This window comes from Ictidomys tridecemlineatus, chromosome 7, assembly GCF_052094955.1.
Source record: "Ictidomys tridecemlineatus isolate mIctTri1 chromosome 7, mIctTri1.hap1, whole genome shotgun sequence".
In the NCBI taxonomy this organism is placed as follows: Eukaryota; Metazoa; Chordata; class Mammalia; order Rodentia; family Sciuridae; genus Ictidomys; species Ictidomys tridecemlineatus.
In genome coordinates this window covers 153188328-153208730 of record NC_135483.1, presented here as the reverse complement: position 1 = coordinate 153208730, position 20403 = coordinate 153188328, and the positions used below count along the sequence as shown (strand labels likewise).

Here is a 20403-nt window from a genome sequence, read left to right as displayed (position 1 = left end):
GGGGCAAGAGGGGGCAGGGAACAGGCTCATTTTTTCTAATGGGACTCTGGTCTTGGCATAACCTGCCTAATCTAGTTGAGCATCCTTGGGGCAGACACAAAATGGCTATAGTTAAGCCCCTTCACCTAGACTTCCAGCAGGCTATATTGTTTTATGTTGTTTTTAGTGTAGCCAGGTCTAGGAACCATCTACATTACAGTTTATCAAGGCCAGAAACACACTAACTCAGCACATATACTCAAGGTCATAAATATTAACTTGTGAAAATGCATCTCCCCTTATGTAACCTGTTGGCAATGTGCCTTATTTGAACTGTGCATAAAACAGCCTATAAAAATAGCTTGGGGGGCTGGCCAAGGACTATGGCCACCTCCAAATAAAGGATGACCAATATCCCCAATGTGCCTCACATCTTCTTTCAACTGCTGGATTCTCAAACCTTGGTTCCTGGATGTGAGCTTTGCTCTCCCTCTAACAAGCATTTGACCTTATGTGGAGCTCTACTGCACAACTAAAGTCTGGTCCTCAGCTTCCTCTGCCTTCCTGAGGTGCAAAAATGTTTCTGCTCACTACTAGGAAAGTCCACTGGCTTTCATGTTTGGTGTTCCATTGCCCACCATCTTTCATTATCTTGCTCTAGGGTAGGTAGGGATTAACAGTAGCCATCTATTCCCATTGTCTTTGTAGTTAATATTTGTCCAGTATTTCTCAAACACTTCTCACCAACTACTACGTACCCTCCTCCTCCAATGGAGAGTTTCAATAATTGGACATCTTACCTTCTTGCACAGAGATGTCTGTGTTCCACCTTTCGGAGATGGGCTCCTCATTGCAGCTGGGCTAAAAGTGCTCCAGTTCCCACGATATCAGCTGCTTTTTCAGACGTCTTCCATTACCAATTGTAGAAGGTTTTTTCTTCCAACAGCAAGTGGCTGAACAGAATTCAGTAGGCAGACTCTGTGTTAAGCATTGACACCCGAGAAAAGGGGCCTGCCTCTTCCTGTTTAACATTTTGATGTTTTGTTCATCTCTCTTCACCTTATTCCCTTTTTCAGGGGAAAGCAAACAAGATTTGGCAAAGGAAGAAGTAGAACCGTTAAGTCTTAGACATACTCCTGCCTCAAGCAATTATGGGATAGAGGTCATTACAGGAAGGGTATGCACTTGGGTTAGGTTGTGCTCTGCAACCCAGGCAGAAACTGAAGAAGCTGACAGCTGCAGTCTATTGGCTGATAGCATTCTCAGCAGCTGAGATAACAAAGCCTGCCTTGGAGACTGATTAGGCAATATATCCACCATAAACAGAAAATTAGACAATTAGGTGGTGATAGATCAAGGAGGAAAAATAAATTCAAATTATTTTTGTGGTAGGTCTTGTACACCTGGTTCCTTCCCTGATATTTTCCTGTGAATGACATGATTCACTCTTCATTATGGATGAACATTCCTATATGGCCCCTTCTTTATAGCAGGCAAATTTCCCAAAGAAAATGAAATCCAAGAGGCATCTTAGAATAATTTCACTCGTCACTCTTTTCAAAATTTGAGCAAGTTTCTTTTTCCCTTACTATGAAAGTGAAATTAACAAAGTCTTCTTCCATCCAAAGCCCTTCTTCAGCTATGTAGGTTTGTAAGTTATCCCTAGTTTTTATTTCCATAGTCTCAGGTAGGGGAACAGAACTAATGAAGCATAAATCATTTTTCATTTTTAAGTTTTAAATATTCTCCTCAGATCAAACTGGGAGAAAATAAGATGTGCATGTGAGTGCTATAAAAATGAAAATATGGGAATATTTTCATATATTCCCAGTGAAGCTTGGGACTGATATATTGTTTGTAGCATCTAAGGATTGGTTATGGCCTCATGTTTGTAGCACATGATGATCTAATCTTTCTCACTTGCTATGTTATAGTTTATTGACAAAGCTCAGAGAAAATCAGCAATTTTGGTATTCCTTTTTCCACCAATCATCTATTTTATTTTTCTACCTAGCTAGGGCTAACATTAGAGTAAATATTCCAAGAGATTTACAAAAGTCAATCTAAAGTCTAAATAATTAATATTAAAACTATTTTGTAGCTTTGGCATTTATACTTTTTGTGTCTCAGTTTCTTTATTTAAAGAATATAGATGATTATGTCAATCCAGTGTACTACACTTATGATCTAAAGAAACAAATACAAATATAAGTCTCAGTTCAATATAGGAATTTAGTACATTCATAAGGTAGCACATACATAATTAACATGGAGATTTTATTTTCTTTAGAAGGGAAGCCAGGAGGAGCTGGGACTCTGGCTCAGCAATAGAGCACTCTCCTAGCACAGGCAAGGTGCTGGGATCTATCCTAGGCATCATGTAAAAATAAATAAATAAATAAAATAAAGGTATTGTGTCCAACTACAACTAAGGGGAAAAAATTTTTTTTTAAAAAAAAGTGAAGTAAGGAGTGTGTCTTGGAGTAGGTGAGATTTTAGAAATTCTTTTTTTTCTTTTTGTTAATGTAAACTGGGTTTTTTCACATTTTTTAATTTGTTATGATTAGTTATACCTGATAGTAGAATGCACTTTGACACATCATACACAAATGGAATATAATTTCTCATTCTTCTGGTTGTACATGATGTAGAATCATACTGGTCATGTAGTCATATATCTACATGAGATAATAATACCTAATTCATTCTACTATCTTTTCTTCCTCCATACCTCCTCCCCTCCCTTCACTACCCTCTACCTAATCTAAAGTACTCTATTTTTCCCCTAGCTACTGCTCTTATTGTGAATTAGCATCCGAACAGCTGAAAAAACATTCGGCCTTTGGTTTGGGGGGGGGATTGGCTTATTTCGTTTAGCTTGATATTCTCCAGCTCCATCCATCTACCAGCAAATGCCACCATTTCATTCTTCTTTAAGGTTGAGTAATATTCCATTGTGTATATATACCACAATGTCTTTATCCATTCATCTGCTGAATGACACCGTTCCATAGTTTAGCAATTTTGAGTTGAGCTGCTATAAACATTGATGTGGCTGCATTACTGTAGTATGCGCTGATTTTAAGTCCTTCGGGTATAAACTTAGGGGGATTTGAATTCTATTATTCGGACTAAATTTGGTTTACTAAGTCTAATTTTAATAGTATTAAATTTTATCTTCACTTCTACAAGGAACAGGAATTGTTTCCAATATCAAGAAGAATAATTTGTTTATTACAACTTGCCTCTATGTTTCATCATAAAAAAAGAAAATGATGGACCCAAAGTAAGATTGTATTTTGAGAAACCAGTGTTTTAGAAGACAAAAATACATTAAAGATCATTAACATAAAATTCACTTTTAGAATTTTTTACCATTTTATTTACACATTAAAAAAAATAACTGGATACAGTGGCACACACCTATAATCCCAGTAAATCAAGAGGCTGAGGCAGGAGGATGGCAATTTCAAGGCAAGCTTCAGCAATTCAGTGAAGCCCTAAGCAACTTATCGAGACCCTATCTCAAAATAAGAAAAATAAAAACGACAATACACTAAGAATTTATGTCACTCCAGTCAGAATGTCAGCTATTAAGAATATAAACAACAATAAATATTAGCGAGGATGTGGGGGGAAAGGCACACTCATACATTGCTGGTGGGACTGCAGCCAATATGGAAAGCAGTATGGAGATTCCTTGGAAAGCTGGGAATGGAACCACCATTTGACCTAGCTATCCTACTCCTCGGTCTATACCCAAAGGACTTAAAAACAGCATACTACAGGGACACAGCCAAATCAATGTTTATAGCAGTACAATTCATAATAGCTAAACTGTGAAACCAATCTAGATGCCCTTCAGTAGATGAATGGATTAAGAAAATGTGATATATATATACATGGTGAAATATTTTTTATTGATTTTTTTAAAAAAGTTAAATGACAGTGGAATGCATTACAATTCTTATTACATGTACATAGCACAATTTTTTGTATCTCTGGTTGTATATAAAGTATGATGACACCAATTTGTTTCTACATACATGTACTTTGGATAATGATGTATATCACATTCCACCATCCTTGCTTATTTCTTGTCCCCTCCCTTTCCCTCCCACCCCTCTGCCCTATCTAGAATTTATCTATTCCTCCCATGCTCCCCCTCCCTACCCCACTATGAGTCAGCCTCCTTATATCAGAGAAAAAAATCGGTATTTGTTTTTTGGGGATTGGCTAACTTCACTTAGCATTATCTTCTCCAACACCATCCATTTACCTGCAAATGCCATGATTTTATTCTATTATTGCTGAGTAAAATTCCATTGTGTATATAGCAGCACAATTCACAATAGCTAAATGTGGAGCATATATACAAAGTGGAATATTACTCAGCATTAAAAGAGAATAAAATCATGGCATTTGCAGGTAAATGGATGGTGTTGGAGAAGATAATGCTAAGTGAAGTTAGCCAATCCCCCCCAAAAAATACCGATTTTTTTCTCTAATATAAGGAGGCTGATTCATAGTGAGGTTGGGAGGCGGAGCATGGGAGGAATAGACGAACTCTAGATAGGGCAAAGGGGTAGGAGGGTAAGGGAGCAGGCCTGGGGGTAAAAAAGATGGTGGAATGAGATGGATATCATTACCCTAAGTACATTTATGAAGATACGAATGATGTGAATATACTTTGTATTAACATTAACACCCTCTATAATTGTCAATATTCATAGTTTTATTAAATTATCCATATAATAATGTGAAGCTACTCATTTTTAAAAATTAGAAATATAAAATAAACAAAAGGAGTAACAATGAGAAAATTACCCATAAAATGTTAACAATTAAACTTTTTGTATTTATTGGTTACAAATCTTTCAGAAATTATCTAAATTAGAAATTTGGGTCACAAAATAGTATGTATTACACAATGTTGGATAACAGAGATAGAATTAAGCTGAAAACCTCAGCAAAGTACTTTCCATGTAAAACAAAAGTATTTTCTGATCTGAAATAGGAACACATAAAAGTTTTTCTAGAATATTTATTCCATGTTGCTTTACACACAATTGTGCTCTTTAGTATGTTATTTAGGAAAGGATTTTAATGAAGCTATTCAAGAATAATAAGCCCAGAGACTCCTGGGAATGTAATTATCTGGTTTGTTTTGAATCAGACAGTCTGCAGTTTGTCTAGTGTTTTAATAAGGTCTACAAGGATTAGAACCAGTCAACATATGAATTATGAAAACCCTAATCAACCTGAAAAGGGAAAAAAGACCAAATCATATGGGAAATGGAAGAGTCCTTACAAAACCTTGGAATATTATTCATAAGCATATCTACTATAGACTTGAAAATCAGGAAATATAGGGTTCAACTAAGAAAAGTTTGTCTGCGTGTACTTCTCAACATGTGAGCCTTCCCAACAGAAATAGGAAGGTATTATGTATAACTAAAAAAGTGGATAACAGTGAATTGCAATATTTTGAGAAGCAACACAGGTAGTAAAACATGAGATCTTTAAGCTTAGCTCTTTCAAAAAGATAGTTACCTCATTTTTTCCTATGAAATTTGTCATTGTATATTTGATGTTTTTCCATGTGTAATCAATTTTTTCAACTTTTTGGTATTTAGCCATCATAAATTGCAACAAACTTCTAGACAATTTTTCTGGGGTCAAACCCTGACAATATGCATCAAAGTGCACTCTACTGTCATGTGTAACTAATTAAAACAAATAAAAAATGTAAAAATCCTGATAGAAGTCTACAGTCCCCAAATAAACTAGGGCTCAAAATAAAGGAAAAGAAAAAGGAATCTATATTTTGATGGAAAGGACAAATACAAATACAAGATCATTGGCAGTTTCCTCAGAAGAAATTAGCTCTCCAATTGATTTCAAAGTAGGCTATTATCTCACTGTGTATCCTGATAAGTATAGCTATAAAAAAGTGGCCAAAATGTTGATTTTATGGACTATGTAATGCAATGTTGTGGCATAGTTTAATATTTTCCAATATATGGTTCAAAGGAAGGGTCCCTAATTATTTGTCACAATCATTAGTACTAATAGGTGAATCACTCTTGATAAAGTAAAATATCTCCTCTAACTTCCTTTCCTAGAATCTATATTTCCCATAGTTTTTCCCACATCAGTTTTCCTTCTAGAATGAGAATGTGATGACCAGCTCACTAATGTCATCTGCTTGGCAGATGTGTTTGAGATTCAGAAAATCTTTTGTTACAAACTAGTTCCATGTGAGCTTGGGTTCCTGGGTGACTCATTCTGGAGGCACATCATCCCTAACTCTCCAAAGTGGAAACCTGGCCCTAGAACAAGGGCAGCTATAAACTGGCTGGCACCTACAGGGCTCCAAGCAGAATCTCTAGCTCAATGCCAGTGGTGGGGGTTATAATGTCCCATTAGAAGTGACCAAAGGTATTTCAACTAACATATTAACATAAAAGTTAGGGTGGGCTATAGCTCAGTGGCAGAGTACTTGCCTAGCATGTGTGAGGCACTGGGTTCAATCCTTAGCACCACATAGAGGTAAATAAGATAAAGGCATTCTATCCATCTACAACTACAAAAATTTAAAAAAAAAACCATAAAAGTTATAAGAACTATCTAAAAACATGGAAGCCAGAACAATTCTTAAAACTAAAACTCCCAAACTGCCTGAACTTAAATATTGCTCAATTGACTAAGCAGAGGCTCTCAAAGACGTAACACTGCAAGTATAAGCAGCCTTTGGGTTATCAGCTTTAGTTATCAAGTCCAAATAATATTTGAAATGGGTGAATACAGGAGTTTTGTACTAAGAGTTTTGAGGAGTTGTAAATTATTTTGCATCTACTGAACTCTTTTAATCTCATTGCATGAAACAATTTATCCACACTCAGCTTCAACAGAAAAAAATGTGAACTATAGAGACATTAAATATATAGATATCTAATTTATAAACAGGTTTATTTTACTATGGAGAGTGGAATGATTAAAAAGTAATGAATATTTATTAAATTAAATGACAATATAGGAAGCCCTTGCATTTTACCAAATATTAAACAGCACATCAAGTATGCTTTTAAATTTATTTTATTATCTTTAATGAACTATGTTGAACATTTTACAAATCTTCAGACTGTTACAGTTTTCAGCAGTAAATATAGTAATAACAGCAATAAATACACTGAAATATGAGATTTCTCTGATCAAAGAATACAAAAGAAAGCAGTTGGAAACAAGGACAAAATGCAGACTCTAGATCTGAAATAGAAATTAATACAAATTCCTTTACAATGTTGGTGTATGGAGAGGTGAGTAATCCATACCTGATAAATGAATGTGTAACTCTGAGCTTCACTTTCTGGGAAGTTTTGAGGGTCATTCATTATTTGGCCCCCATATCTCTAAAACCCTACAATATGTATTGATACTAGAGAATTCAAACACACAGAAGGCGATCTGAAAGTGATTGCTAAAGCAAAGAAGTGCTTTTTTTCCCCTCAACATCTGTGATCTTTGTGATAGACTGTGTATTATAAAAGGGCATAATCCCTATACAACTGCATAAAGTCATAAAAATTGATTTTATAAAGTCTCAAGATCATAATATGTATTCAAAAATACATATAGCTGTGCTTTAGTAAAGGAATCCAACAGTTGAGTGATAGTTTTGCCTCTTATATCCAAAGTATATACAAAGGATCCACAAATGTTAACAATTTGTAATCAAAATTACCTAGGTTTATATTTGCAAAAGGCTGTTGGTTTTTAATTTAAAAATTTAAGAAAGTAGTGAATATTGTTTATCATCACTTGGGCTAAGAAAAAGTAGATGGCTTCCACTTTTTTAAACAGGAAATTTGTAAAGTACTCACAAATAAGTCTTTTTCTTTGATCACTAGAAAAGATAAACTGCCTATAATTCCCAATTGAAAACAGTATGTGCAGTGTCCAAAAAAAAGGGGGGGCGGGGTTTGTTCTGAAACCAAATAAATAGTTCAAGAAAAGCCCTTGGGATACATTGTTTCATTTCCTTTACACAGAATGAATAAAATAAGTGGCAAACCTGAATGGTATACCTATACCAATAAATCTATTTTACTACCAAGCTGAGAAATGAAACATTTTTACTTAAAGGTGGGGAAAAACATACATGCAATATATTGAGGAGGTACAATATTTTGCTATATTGTTTCTAACTTCATTCCAACATAATTTATTCCAACATAATTTATCAACATATGCTGAATTTTTTTAAAGGGATTAAATACACAAAAGAAATATGACTTACATGCAAAATTCATTGTTCCAACATGAAACACTAGATTAATATTTTTAAATAAAAACTGCACATCTTTTTAATTTGGGTAACAAAAAAATGTACACTTAAGAAATATGTTATTATATCCTTCTAATAATGCAAGTCTGTATCAAAGGCACTTCCACAGAGCATTAACTCCTTAACCTTTTCAAAAATCTATTTCATTCATGCTACTTTTACTGTATTGTTCTGTATATGACCAATAAAAAGCCTCCTCTAATTGTGAGCCTTATCGGTATTTAAAAAAAGAAAAAAAAGTAAGCCTACATATTACCCAACACATTCATCTCTTCTATGGATCAGGGTACTATGTAGCAAACATATGTTCAGGTCTTTAAGTTCTTTGGGATACCACAGAAAGGGAGGAGTTATATGACAGAGTAGATGTTTCAGAACTGGTTCCAGGAGAATAATTGGATGAAGTCTACTCAGGAGGGAAAAGCTGCTGTGTCTCATGGTATATCTACCTACAATTTTACTAAAGCTCCTGTGGCTGATTTCAACTCTTGACTTGTTTAAGTGGCTTGAGTCTGTATGCTGCTTCTATGTTGAACAGTAGAGGATATGAAATAAAGCAATTTAGTTTCATTTTTCCCCCACCAAGAAAAAGGTAACACCAGATGGGTCTTCATGCAATTTTTTAAAAATGGGATGGGACCTTTATTTTTTTTTTTACGTCTTATGAATGATACCTCAGAGCTGAAGACACATAATTAAAAATAGATGTTAACCGTGTTCACACTGCATTCTTTGCTATGATGAAAAGGACAGGGATATAAGACTTCCAAAACTGTGGGGGGAAAGCTGCAAAAACTACAAGTGATTTAAGGAAAAGCTTACATTTGCCCTGAAACGGAAACTGCTTTCCTCAAACATCTTTTTAAAATGTCAACATTTGACACATATAAATATCCTGAAGATATATTTTTTTTAGCCTCAGGAAAATGGCATTTCTTTTTCTGCTCATTGACACAAAATGATTATTTTTCTCTGCACACTTTGTTACTTTTTTTAAAAAAATTATATCATTTTAAAATCAAGTTTTATAGCCTTAAGTGACTGAGTTTGGATTTTTAGAATAAAAGAAATAAAACTCATTTGAGCCTCCATGTTATCAGTGAGCCTTAAACTAAAGTAATAAGTCTACTAAGTCTACTTCATTTTTAAGGAAAAAATAAGAAACCTTAAAATTCAAATTCAGTTATCAGGCTTTCATTTCTCAAATTTCTATGTAACTTTGATTTATTATGTGAAGTTATATCCAAAACGTTGGCACTTCCCCTCTCCAAGGACCAAGAAGCTTCTTGCCCATCTTCCATGAGTGTAGGATTTACTTTGGGGATGACACAATATACATGCTATTTATCTCAAAAAAGAAAATGTTCTCTAGTCTCTACAATAACATCAGTGAAAATGTTCATGTGGTGGCTTTTGAGTGCAGGCAGAGAAGGACATCATAGTGACATTTTACAGGGGTGATGCCTGAAGAGGACAGTTTCATTTCTAAGGGATCCATGGGGCAGTCACCAAGGCAGAGGTGACAATTTGGGGAACAGCTTTAGAAGTACACATTTTACTATGTTATTCTTAAGAGTCAGTACCAAATTGGCTAACATTTTCAGATACTAATATCTTGATGCTATTTTACACCTTGAAAGCTTGGATACTTTAAATTCATCACTCAAAAATTACAGAAAAGAATAGGCCAGAAAAGGCATTCCTCAACATCATTCCCTCCGATTACTGAATTACCATTTTACTATTTACTCTGCTCAGGGCATGTCCAGGGCCAAGAAGAGGTCACTCAGTCTCAACTTCTTAAGAAGTTCATACTGCAGTTTATAACAAGAAGCAAGAACGCACAGCACAAGACAGCAGAGACACAACCACCTTTGGAACTAATTGATGGGAATTAGGGGGCGCTCCTCTCGCTTCTTCCAGATGTTAGTCTTGCTATCTCTTTTGGCTAGTGGTGGTCTGCCCCGTCTTTTAGTGGGAGATATATTGGCTTCAAAATCTTCAACAGTGCTTTTTCTTCCTGGAGATTCTTCCCCAGGGTGCTCCATAATAACCCCACTCCCTCCATCTAAGATGTGCCTTAAAGCTGGGTCTTCTGGGGAGCAGACGGTGGTGCCACTCTCGCTGCTGCTCAGGTCTAAATCTTCTAAGTACAGGATCTTGGGCTGATGCATGCTTTTGATGAATGTTTTCTCCCTCTCAAGCTTTCTACTCGAGTGATGCTCATTCATGTCCACCCCAGAGTCTAGACTCGTATCATTGCTCTGGGTTCTCTTGCCCTTTTTCAGGTCTATAAAGGAGTGCCTCACTTGTGCTACTGGCTTTCCATCAAGAGACACAAACCATGCTCGGGGATGGGGGGAGGGCTTTCCTTTGGACAGTTCCAGGAGGGTCTGTTCTGAAATCCCTTGAAGTTCCGATGAAAATGGAGTCATTACAACAGCTTCATTCAGTGTTCCAGGAACAGAGACAGATTCCAGCAAGCTGTTGGAATAGCGACTCCAATCCGAGGTCTGAGAAGGCAAGCTCTGTTGACCTTCAAGGACGATATCCTCTTCCCTGGCATCTGGGGTCTGTGTATGGGAATGCATTGGCATTTTGGGCAATGTCTGCGTAAAGTTCTCTCTGTTTACTGGTTCCATCAGTTGGCCATAAACTAACTGGCCCTTTCTTGGCAAAGTGGCTGACTTAGCAGCATGTAACTGCTCTGAAGTGGGGAAAAGATCAGATGTTTGAAGGATGGCAATGGGCTGGCTATAGATATGCATAAGCTGCTCAGGAATGTGGGAACGCCCATACCCCTCCTCATCACCTGTGAGATACCTCTTTTCCTCTTGAGCATCACCTAAAGATGAAGATAGATTGTTGCTGATATGTTTTGATTGTTTGGTCCCAACATTGGGCTCCAAAGACTGTGCTGGATTTCTTGAGTAATTATTTTGATTGACTGATAGAAATGAAACATCTTCATTGTAGATTTTGAAGTTGTCCCGGGTTTTTACCATGGAAACTCTTTCATCTGCTTCTGCCTTTGATGGTTCTTTTTTCTGAGGGCTGTAGGAGGAGTTTTTGGCATTGTATAACTGTGACTTGTCCTCAGCTTTTAAAGCAACTTTAACTGAACTTATATGATTTATGTGTGTTGTTGAAGTTGTCTGATCTCTTTTGAGGACCTCCAGTTTAGTGACATTTCTTTCTCTTTTCTGTGGAGTAACACACTTATCCCTAAAGAGGAGGAGTAGGCAAAAGTTATGATCTAGAAGGTTAACTTTTTAAACACATCACAATATGTAGTGCTATTGTTAGAATGTATTTATATTTCTAATCTACATATTTTAAAGACTAACCTATTTCTACAAACTTTATAATGCACAGAATACGCTTTAGTGATACTATAATTTAATAGTTTTCTGGATTTATGCATATTGATTAATGTTGTTCTTACCTGCAATAACAAAGTAGAACAGCAAAAAATCCAATGACAATAACTATTGTTCCTCCTAATATGGCTGTAAGAAACACTGTGTGATAGGCAGTTATATCCTTGGAATCCTCATTCAGACCTGAACCTAGATGGTTCAACATAAACCAAGAAACAAAGAGAAAATTTTATTTTAGGTCAAATTTTCAAGTATGTCACATGCTAGATAAGGCAGCTTGAATATGTATGCACACTTTTGTTTGCTTCCTTCTGATGTCAGAATTCCCCGTGAATTAGCATGAAGTATGCTTTCCCTACCTTTTGAGATTAATCAACTGGTTTGCTTTGACCAATGAACTATGAACACTTTAAATTGATGGTATAGCTCTACCCTCTTGCTAAGGCACTTTAATATGTGAATAGCATATCCCAGAGTTTATGTAACTAATCCTTCAAGCTGAGTTCTGGAATGAGAAAATAGTTTAAACTGAACCAAGCCAAATGCAACAGTACAGCAGTCAGCCTAAAACACTTCTACAAGCCTGGTGCAGGGATGCACACATATAATCCCAGCAGCTCAGGAGGCTGAGCCAGGAGGATCTCAAGTTCAAAGCCATCCTCAGCAAAAGCGAAGCACTAAGCAACTTGGTGAGACCCTGTCTCTAAATAAAATACAAAATGGGACTGGGGACATGGCTCAGTAGTTGAATGCCCCTGAGTTCAATCCCTGGTACTCCCCCCAAAAAACAAACAAACAAACAAAAACACTCATATAATATGGAAAGCAAATGAATGTTTGCTACTGTTAGCCACCGAGAATGCAGGTTGGCTGTTACAAAAATTGGAATCTGGATACTGAGACGCTACTAAAACAAAAACCTAAAATATATAAGAATGGCTTCCAGAACAAACAAAAAGCAGGGAAAAAAATTGTTTCAGAAGGCAGTAAAAATGGTGATTTAAGATAAAAAACAGTAACAAAATATTTGGTAAAATAAACCAGGAAAAAAATATTTCTAACTAATGTGGGCTTTGTTCAATCAGGTTTTGAGACAGAATGTTGTGAGTATTGATTATTAGTTGCATTTAATTAAAAAAAATTTTTAAATATATTCAAAAAATACTAAAGCAAGCAAGAATGTAAAGAACAGAAAAGTCAGAAAATCCTGGGACTTAAAGAATTAAAAGTTGCAAACTCCTTCTGTCTGGGCTCTGCAATAAGAAGACACTGTGATTCCAGGTAAATTGAACCCAGCTGGGGCACAGTAGACCCACTATCCTCTTGTTCTGAGGGAGCACACACCTGCAAATGCTGTGTAATAAGTTTCATTGCAGTTTCATTGCAGCTGGCTACTACAATAGGATAATCAGTGTAGCTTAATAAATTCTGCATAAAAGTGAATTCTACTGAGAACTAATTTATGAAGACTTCATTTTCCTCTGAAAAGTGTACAAGAAGACTAGGTCGTTATCAACTAGATTGTAATATGTATTCAGGGTGATGGTACAGCTGATTTTCTGATAATCTCTACCATGAGAAAATGTCCAGAATAAGGACCTTAAGTACACCAAGGACACTGGAAGAAAGTGAAGGACCACAAGGTCTTTAAGTCTATCCTTTACATTTTGCATCATCCAATTTTAAAAAAGTAAAGAAATAACAGCAATATTTAAAAGATTTGGAATACAGCATTGTGGTTATGCATATAAACCTTGTATCCAGAGTGTGTGAATTAGAATCCTGGCCTTGCCATTTATGTTTCCGTGGTATTGGCAAGTTTCTCTTCTTTGTGTCTCATTTCTCTCATCTATAAATCAGCAATAACAAAAGCCATACATAACCAATGTGGGTTGTTGCAGCTTAAATGAGTTAATAGTTATGAAATACTTAAATCTGTGCTTGGCCCATGGTAAGCACTCAAGTGCTAGCCATACAACACCACGGTTGTTACAGAATGAAATGTTAAGGTTACATAACAGGCACTTTTGTATTAGCTACAGATTCACAGTTGGTGACTAAAAATAGTGTATCATATCTAACAATAAATACAGTATTGTTCAATGTAATTTCTCTTAAAAAAAAAAAAAAGAAACAAAAGTGGCTTATTCATATCTGTAGGACCAAGAGCTACAACAGAAAAAATATCAATTAGGCAAAAAGCAATTTTGTTCCTAAATATACATGAATATGTATATATATGCCTTTACAATAGAGTGCCACTAATAATTAACACTTCGCAGGATTCTAGCAGAACTGGTTCTGGAAATAAGAGGTTGGTATTGTTGGACTGGCTCATATCTTACATGTATGACAACAGCAGAAAGTGTATGTCTGCTCATGTGCTTATTAGGTACATAGAAGAGGTCAGAATGCTAAAAAAAATCACATATTAATTCAAATATATATGAAAATGCATATTTGAAACATTAATAAGTGGTTGTTTATTAAACTCTGCACTCATTCACCTATTTTCCTTTATCAGTCTGAAAAATTACTTTTAACCACTTAACCATTTTTCCCCCCAAGGAATTCTAGAATTCTATTTTAAAATGTTAAAAACAAATTCAGTATACATTTAACCAAATTGTAACCAAAGTAACTCCAGCATACCAGACACTAACCTATCATGGGACTAATTTTGGCTTTACAGTAATATATCCTAAAATATTTAGGGACATTAATGATTGCAACATTAAAAAATATATATTTAATCTCTTCTGTGGGTTCCTGCCTCAGAGCTCCTAAAAACCCTTGGGATTTCCTAGGTTATAGGAGTCATTTTGTTCTAATGAGATAATTCCTGGTGGGCTCCTGGAAGAAGGATGATCACCAGAGTGAAAGCCCAAACCATAAGGAAGATAGGAACTTGTAGACCAGTCCCACACCCAGCCTCCAGAGTTTTCAACTCTCCAGAGTTCTGTGAGCTAGCACAGAAAATTATTAAACCTAAAAAGGAAATTGTGGGAACTCCCAATCTGAAGCCAAGTCATACAGAAGTGTAGGAAACCTGGGGAATCTGCTACTTGCAACTGGTATCTGAAGTGGCGGCAATCTTGAGGGATTGCCTGTGGTGTATGAAGACAATTCCAAGTAAGTACTGTCAGGATGGTAGTGTAGTACATGCAGAGAATGTTCACTAATAACTAGAGAGTCATAAGGTGTAAGGAAACCCCCACACACAATTTGTGTCCAAAGTGTTCTGTGGTAACATTAAAAAAGGACAACAAAAAGTTGATTTCTCCCTTTTCAGGGATGACCACATCTGTTAGCCCTAACATTCATATATTGGATCCTTAGCTCCCAGTGTTACCATATTTGGAGACAGGGCCTAAAAAGAGGTAATACAGATTAAGTGAGGTCATAAGGATAGGGTCCAATCAGATAAGACTGGTGTCACTGTAAGATGAAGAAGAGACACCACAGAAGTCTGTTTCCATGTATGCACAGAGGAAAGGCCGTATGATGACTTAATAAAAAAACTATCATCCATCAGCCAAAAAGAGAGGTCTCATCAACCCTGAGAGCACCCTGATCTTAGGATTTCCAGCTTTCAGAGTGTGAGAAAACAAATTTCTGTTGTTTAAGCTGCCCAATCTGTAGTATTTTGTTATAGCAGCCAGAGCAGATAAATACAATATCCAACTCACCCTGTTTAAGAACAAAAAAAATGAATACTCAGATGAATACCTATTTCTTGCTTACTTAATTATGAGCAAAGTCAGAGATATTATCAAGTTATACATCTAATAGTGGAGTGTTGCTTTTACTATTATGTTTGCAGAATCGATTTTTCAAAGGCATTACTAGAAGGTGTCTAAGTGAGAATCCCATAATTCTATTTTAGTACTCTGTCACACACAAAATCTTTTACAATAAATAGATAAGCTAGAAAAGAACTTCTGGGCTGAAGGTTTAGCTTAGTAGTATAATGCACAGGATACTCTGGGTTCAGTCCCTAGCACCAGAACAGTTTAAATTGAACTTAAACTGTTTTTAAAAATTATATTGGCTTTTGTAATTCAAATGATCACATAGAAACTAGTCCTTTCGGATATATATTTTAGTGGAAGTACACTTTTCTGTAAAACTCGAGTATTCCTGGGTTATTTTTTACTTAAAATGAAATAACTAGATTTGAGTTTAGGCATTAAATATTAATTGTTCTTTTTAATCAATATTTCATTATCGTTGCAAACTGAGAATAGGATAAGGCCAGACAGCTGGCCAGACTGCATGATATTTTACAACATGAAGAACAAAGGTAACCACCCTCTGATTTGTGAATAAACAATCTCATAAGCACTAAGTTCAAATAGAAACAGAAAGAATATCCTTCTTGATCATATATGGCTAATGGTTCACATTTCATCTAATGGAATACTAAATATATTGCTTTCATTTTTTAAAAAACAGCCATGTTCTCTTGCATGTTTTAAAATTCAAATGTTGCCAATGTTAAGTGAAAATCAAACTGGATTAAAAACTTTTTAGAAAAAAACTCTGAAATAATAAAATCACTCTGTTAGATTAGAGAATACTACAGAGAAGTATGTGTAAAATGTCATCCACATCCTGGATCAGAGTGTGTACTGCAACTATTTTTGACTAGCATGAAACAGCCAGGGAGTGGCTGCCTCTCAGCTAGGAGCCAAAGCACTTCAAAAGCCAAAGGAATGATCTGTGATACTCGATTGAAGATGGAGGAATTATATATGTATTTAACGTTCAATCCCAAGTCTTCCCTAAAACAACACTAAATGTTTTGCTTTGTTTTGATCCTATAAATACACAATCTACAAAGATAAAAGAAAATTGAGATAACAGACAAGAGCAACAAAATGTTGAAAACTAGAAAGTTGACATAACAAAGCTTGGTGTAGGGAAAGCCCTGAAGCAACTCGATTTCTGCCAGCAAACACCCAAAGGCCCAGAGAGCGGTAGCAAGCCCACCATTCAACCCGTCTGGACGACAGCAGGTTTGAGGATCTTTCTTTATTCATGAAAATTTAATGGACAAAATAAGCAGTCATTCAAATTTTTGAGAAATTTACTGAATGAGATTAATGTAGAGTCTTCTTAGGTTCAGATTATTTAGATCATCTGATACCATGTTAAATGGAAGAAAATGAGATACTCATTTATCCTAGAAAATTATAGTTCTTCCCTAGTGAATAATTCTTGGTTTGTGGCCACCAGCCCCCACGCACCTTCTGTTAAAAATGTCAGGTCAATTTTCATTTGGTTTATCACCTATATTCTCTTCAAAACAGTCTGGAGACACTATTCTCCAAGAGCCCTTTCTTCCCCCAGCTCCCACCAGAGATGTGCTTACTACCCAAGCAAATTCTTCACCCCTAGGATAATCAGGAATCAAATGAGAAAAAATGCTGGAAAGCAGTGGATTTGGCCAACACACAGCAACAACCTGGCATGGACAGCAGAGAGTCCCCTAACCAGCCCCTGTGGAGTGCAGAGATTCTGCCTTTTAGCATCTGGTTGTCAACCTTCCCTAAGACCCTATAAATTCCCCATATGCTTTTAAACTTGTTTTAAATTATCCAAAATGTTTCTGTTGCTTGCAACGAAAAGCATCAACTGATCTAGACAGAATTTATTCATAAAAAATGTTAACTAAGAAATATTTGATTTGAATAAACTTCATTGTTTGCAGACTTATGGGACACTCTATAAGGGACCTTAGAGTTTATGGAGCTTAATCTTCTCTTCTGTGCATGAAAAAAAAAAAAAGAAAAGAAAAAGAAAAAAGAAGAAGAAAAGCTGAAGATGAGGAGATTAAGTGCTTTTCCCAGTATCAGACAGACAGCTGGTAAGTGGCTGAGTGGTCTATGAATATCAAATCCAGCATGATATCTAGATTTTTAAAAATTACTTGTTTGACTTTCACAGTACCTCTAGTTCCTGGAAGTGGAGCTGCTATCCAGTAGCCCAAATGTGGTGCATCATAAGTCCAAATTAAGTGATTGTTATATTCTTTGACCATTCCCCGGCCATGGTTTACCCAAGCACCTGAAAAGAAAGGTAAGCAAAACACTAGTTAGCTTCTATTATGTATCTTTAGGGTGATAGGAATTGGTTGACAGTAATGTGAAGAATACAGTACTTTTTGAAAAATTATGAAAACCATGACAATATATTATCAGGTAATGCATATTAAACATTAAACTATATTTAGAATCTATTATAATATGTAAAATAGAATTATTTGAATGATTTGTTATGACCAAAGGAAAAAAAATCATTATAAATAAACTAAGAATGCAGACATACTTAGAAGACTCATGACTTTCCAATTAGTGCTCAACTTGTGTATGCTCAGATATCTTTGAAGGTTATAAGTAGTGGAATCCCAATTTAATCAATAAATGATAATTGGTCCTTTGTCCTGGGAATTTGATTAAAAACTAACAGTGTATGTTTTATGACCTTATCAAGTTATTGAATATTGTTTTGTTCTAGTACTATTGGTATAGTTCTTTAAGAACTTTTTTTTTAACTTTAAAAAAAATGTCATCTATTCTAGTAAAATCTTGCCATCTAGAGAAAACAATTCAGTAAAGTCCTTACCTTTTATGAAGTTTTATGAATGTACAAATTTCATAAAAAAGCTATTATAAGTTTGTTGTATAGTTATATATTTGTATTTTGGTGTATTGACTTGTTATAGTAAATATCAATTGAAAACAATGTCTATTTTATTTTTCAATTGACACATTTGTATATATTTATGATAATGTGATACATGTAGACAATGTATAAACATAAATTTCTCAATTGCCTTAATCAAATTTTTAGATAAGCTCACATTACCTATCAGGAAAAAAAACTAAGAGGATAATTATTGATTTTTTTGTAAGCAAGTAATGCTGTATTTTTTCCTGTACATTATATATTGGCACCAATTCCCCCATGGTTATATTAATCAAAGTAAGGCCGACTTTGGTCACTAAACTTAGTGCATAAAATTATGTTACTGAAAACCTATAACTGTACCAAATTCTAAGACAAGATATTCAACAGAAAAATATTCAAAATATATTCACCTAGCTAACGTACCTGTGTTCATATCAAATGTCCAAGCAGGTATGCGATCCCCCACATTTATATCATTTGTATGTAAAAGGGGAAGAGAAACTTGAATGGAGCCATCCACCTTTAATTCTTTTCCTCCAGAATATATTTTCACACATACTGCAGCAAGAGGAGTCAGTTCAATATTTTCAAAACCTAGAAAAGACAGTTTAATAGAATCATGTACAAACAAAGGTTGCAGTTATATAGTAATTATTATGGATCTAAACTATCTGATTTCTCCATTTCACTCAGGGTTATGCATCCTTTTGGGGTGGGGGTGTTGGGGATTGAACTCAGGGGCAATTGACCACTAAACCACATCCCAAGCCCTATTTTGTATTTTATTTAGAGACAGGGTCTCACTGAGTTGCTTAGCAACCTTGCTTTTGCTGAGGCTGACTTTGAACTCACAATCCTCCTGCCTCAGCCTCCTGAGCCGAGTTATACATTTTAATGTCAAATAGTTAATGAATCCACATTAAGTATTTTTATAATGTCATTTCAAAATACTTTATATATATAATTTATGCAATGCAACACTGACAAATCAGTAGGCGTCTCAGTTTCCTAATTTTCTGATTCGTCTGATTTAAGGGATCTTGAATCTAACTGAATGTTTTTAAAAATGAACTAAAAAATAAACAAACATGCCCAAATAAAGGCTCTACTGTACCATACCATTAATCCAGTTACAGGTTTGCAGCATCTGGACCTGCTCCTCTCAATACCATCTGTTTCAAGGAGGGCCACAACGAACAGTCGTGGCTGCACTACTTAGTAAAAAGTATTCTTATTCAAAATGCAATTATTAATCGCTAGGTTTGGCAATTCAACATAAAACAAAATCACCCACAATACCATTTTTTAATGAAGGTGATATGCTTTGATATGTACTTACTAATACTATAATAAAAACAATTAGTATAACTGAGATTAAGAAACTTAGATTTTAAATATTAGTATCACTTAATTCAATGCCTCAAAAGTAGGAGAAAAGCAGGTTAATAGAAGGTTGATTTTACTGTTTTCCTAAAGGGTTTTGTTTTGGTACCAGGGATTGAACCTGGAGGTATTCAATTACTGAGCCATATCCCCAGCCCTTTTTATTTCTTATTTTGAGAAATCACTAAGTTGCTTAAGGCCTCACTAAATTGCTGAGGCTGGCTTTTTTTTTTTTTTTTAGAATTTTAATATTTATTTTTTATATTTGGCGGACACAACATCTTTGTTTGTATGTGGTGCTGAGGATCGAACCTGGGCCGCACGCATGCCAGGCCAGCACGCTACTGCTTGAGCCACATCCCCAGCCCCCTGAGGCTGGCTTTAAACTTGTGATCCTCCTGCCTCAGCCTCCTGAGCCACTAGGATTATAGGCATGTGCCAACCTGCTCAGCTGCTTTCTTGATATTTTAAAGATTTGATTATATAATTGGTAGGATGACTTCTGAAATATCAGGAGCTATCTACAGACTTTGACTCTGGAGGAAAAAGCGTAGAAACTGCATTTCTTTTGATTTTGAAATATAAACAATGCCCAAATTATAAGATGTACCAGAATATGTA

The 20403-nt window shown here is 35.5% G+C and overlaps 1 protein-coding gene across 1 annotated transcript in view; it reads right to left on the bottom strand.

Annotated features, from left to right (window-relative positions):
* Nucleotides 1-7061: 7061 nt before the first annotated feature.
* Fam171b (family with sequence similarity 171 member B) overlaps nt 7062-20403 on the bottom strand; it is a 71673-nt gene continuing 58331 nt past the window's right edge. The window contains exons 5-8 of the mRNA XM_005324395.4: nt 18823-18993; nt 17659-17775; nt 11772-11895; nt 7062-11551 (exon numbers count right to left, since the gene is read on the bottom strand). Coding sequence (XP_005324452.2) covers nt 10207-11551; nt 11772-11895; nt 17659-17775; nt 18823-18993 — 1757 coding nt within the window. The 3' untranslated portion in view covers nt 7062-10206. The remainder of the gene's footprint in view (nt 11552-11771; nt 11896-17658; nt 17776-18822; nt 18994-20403) is intronic.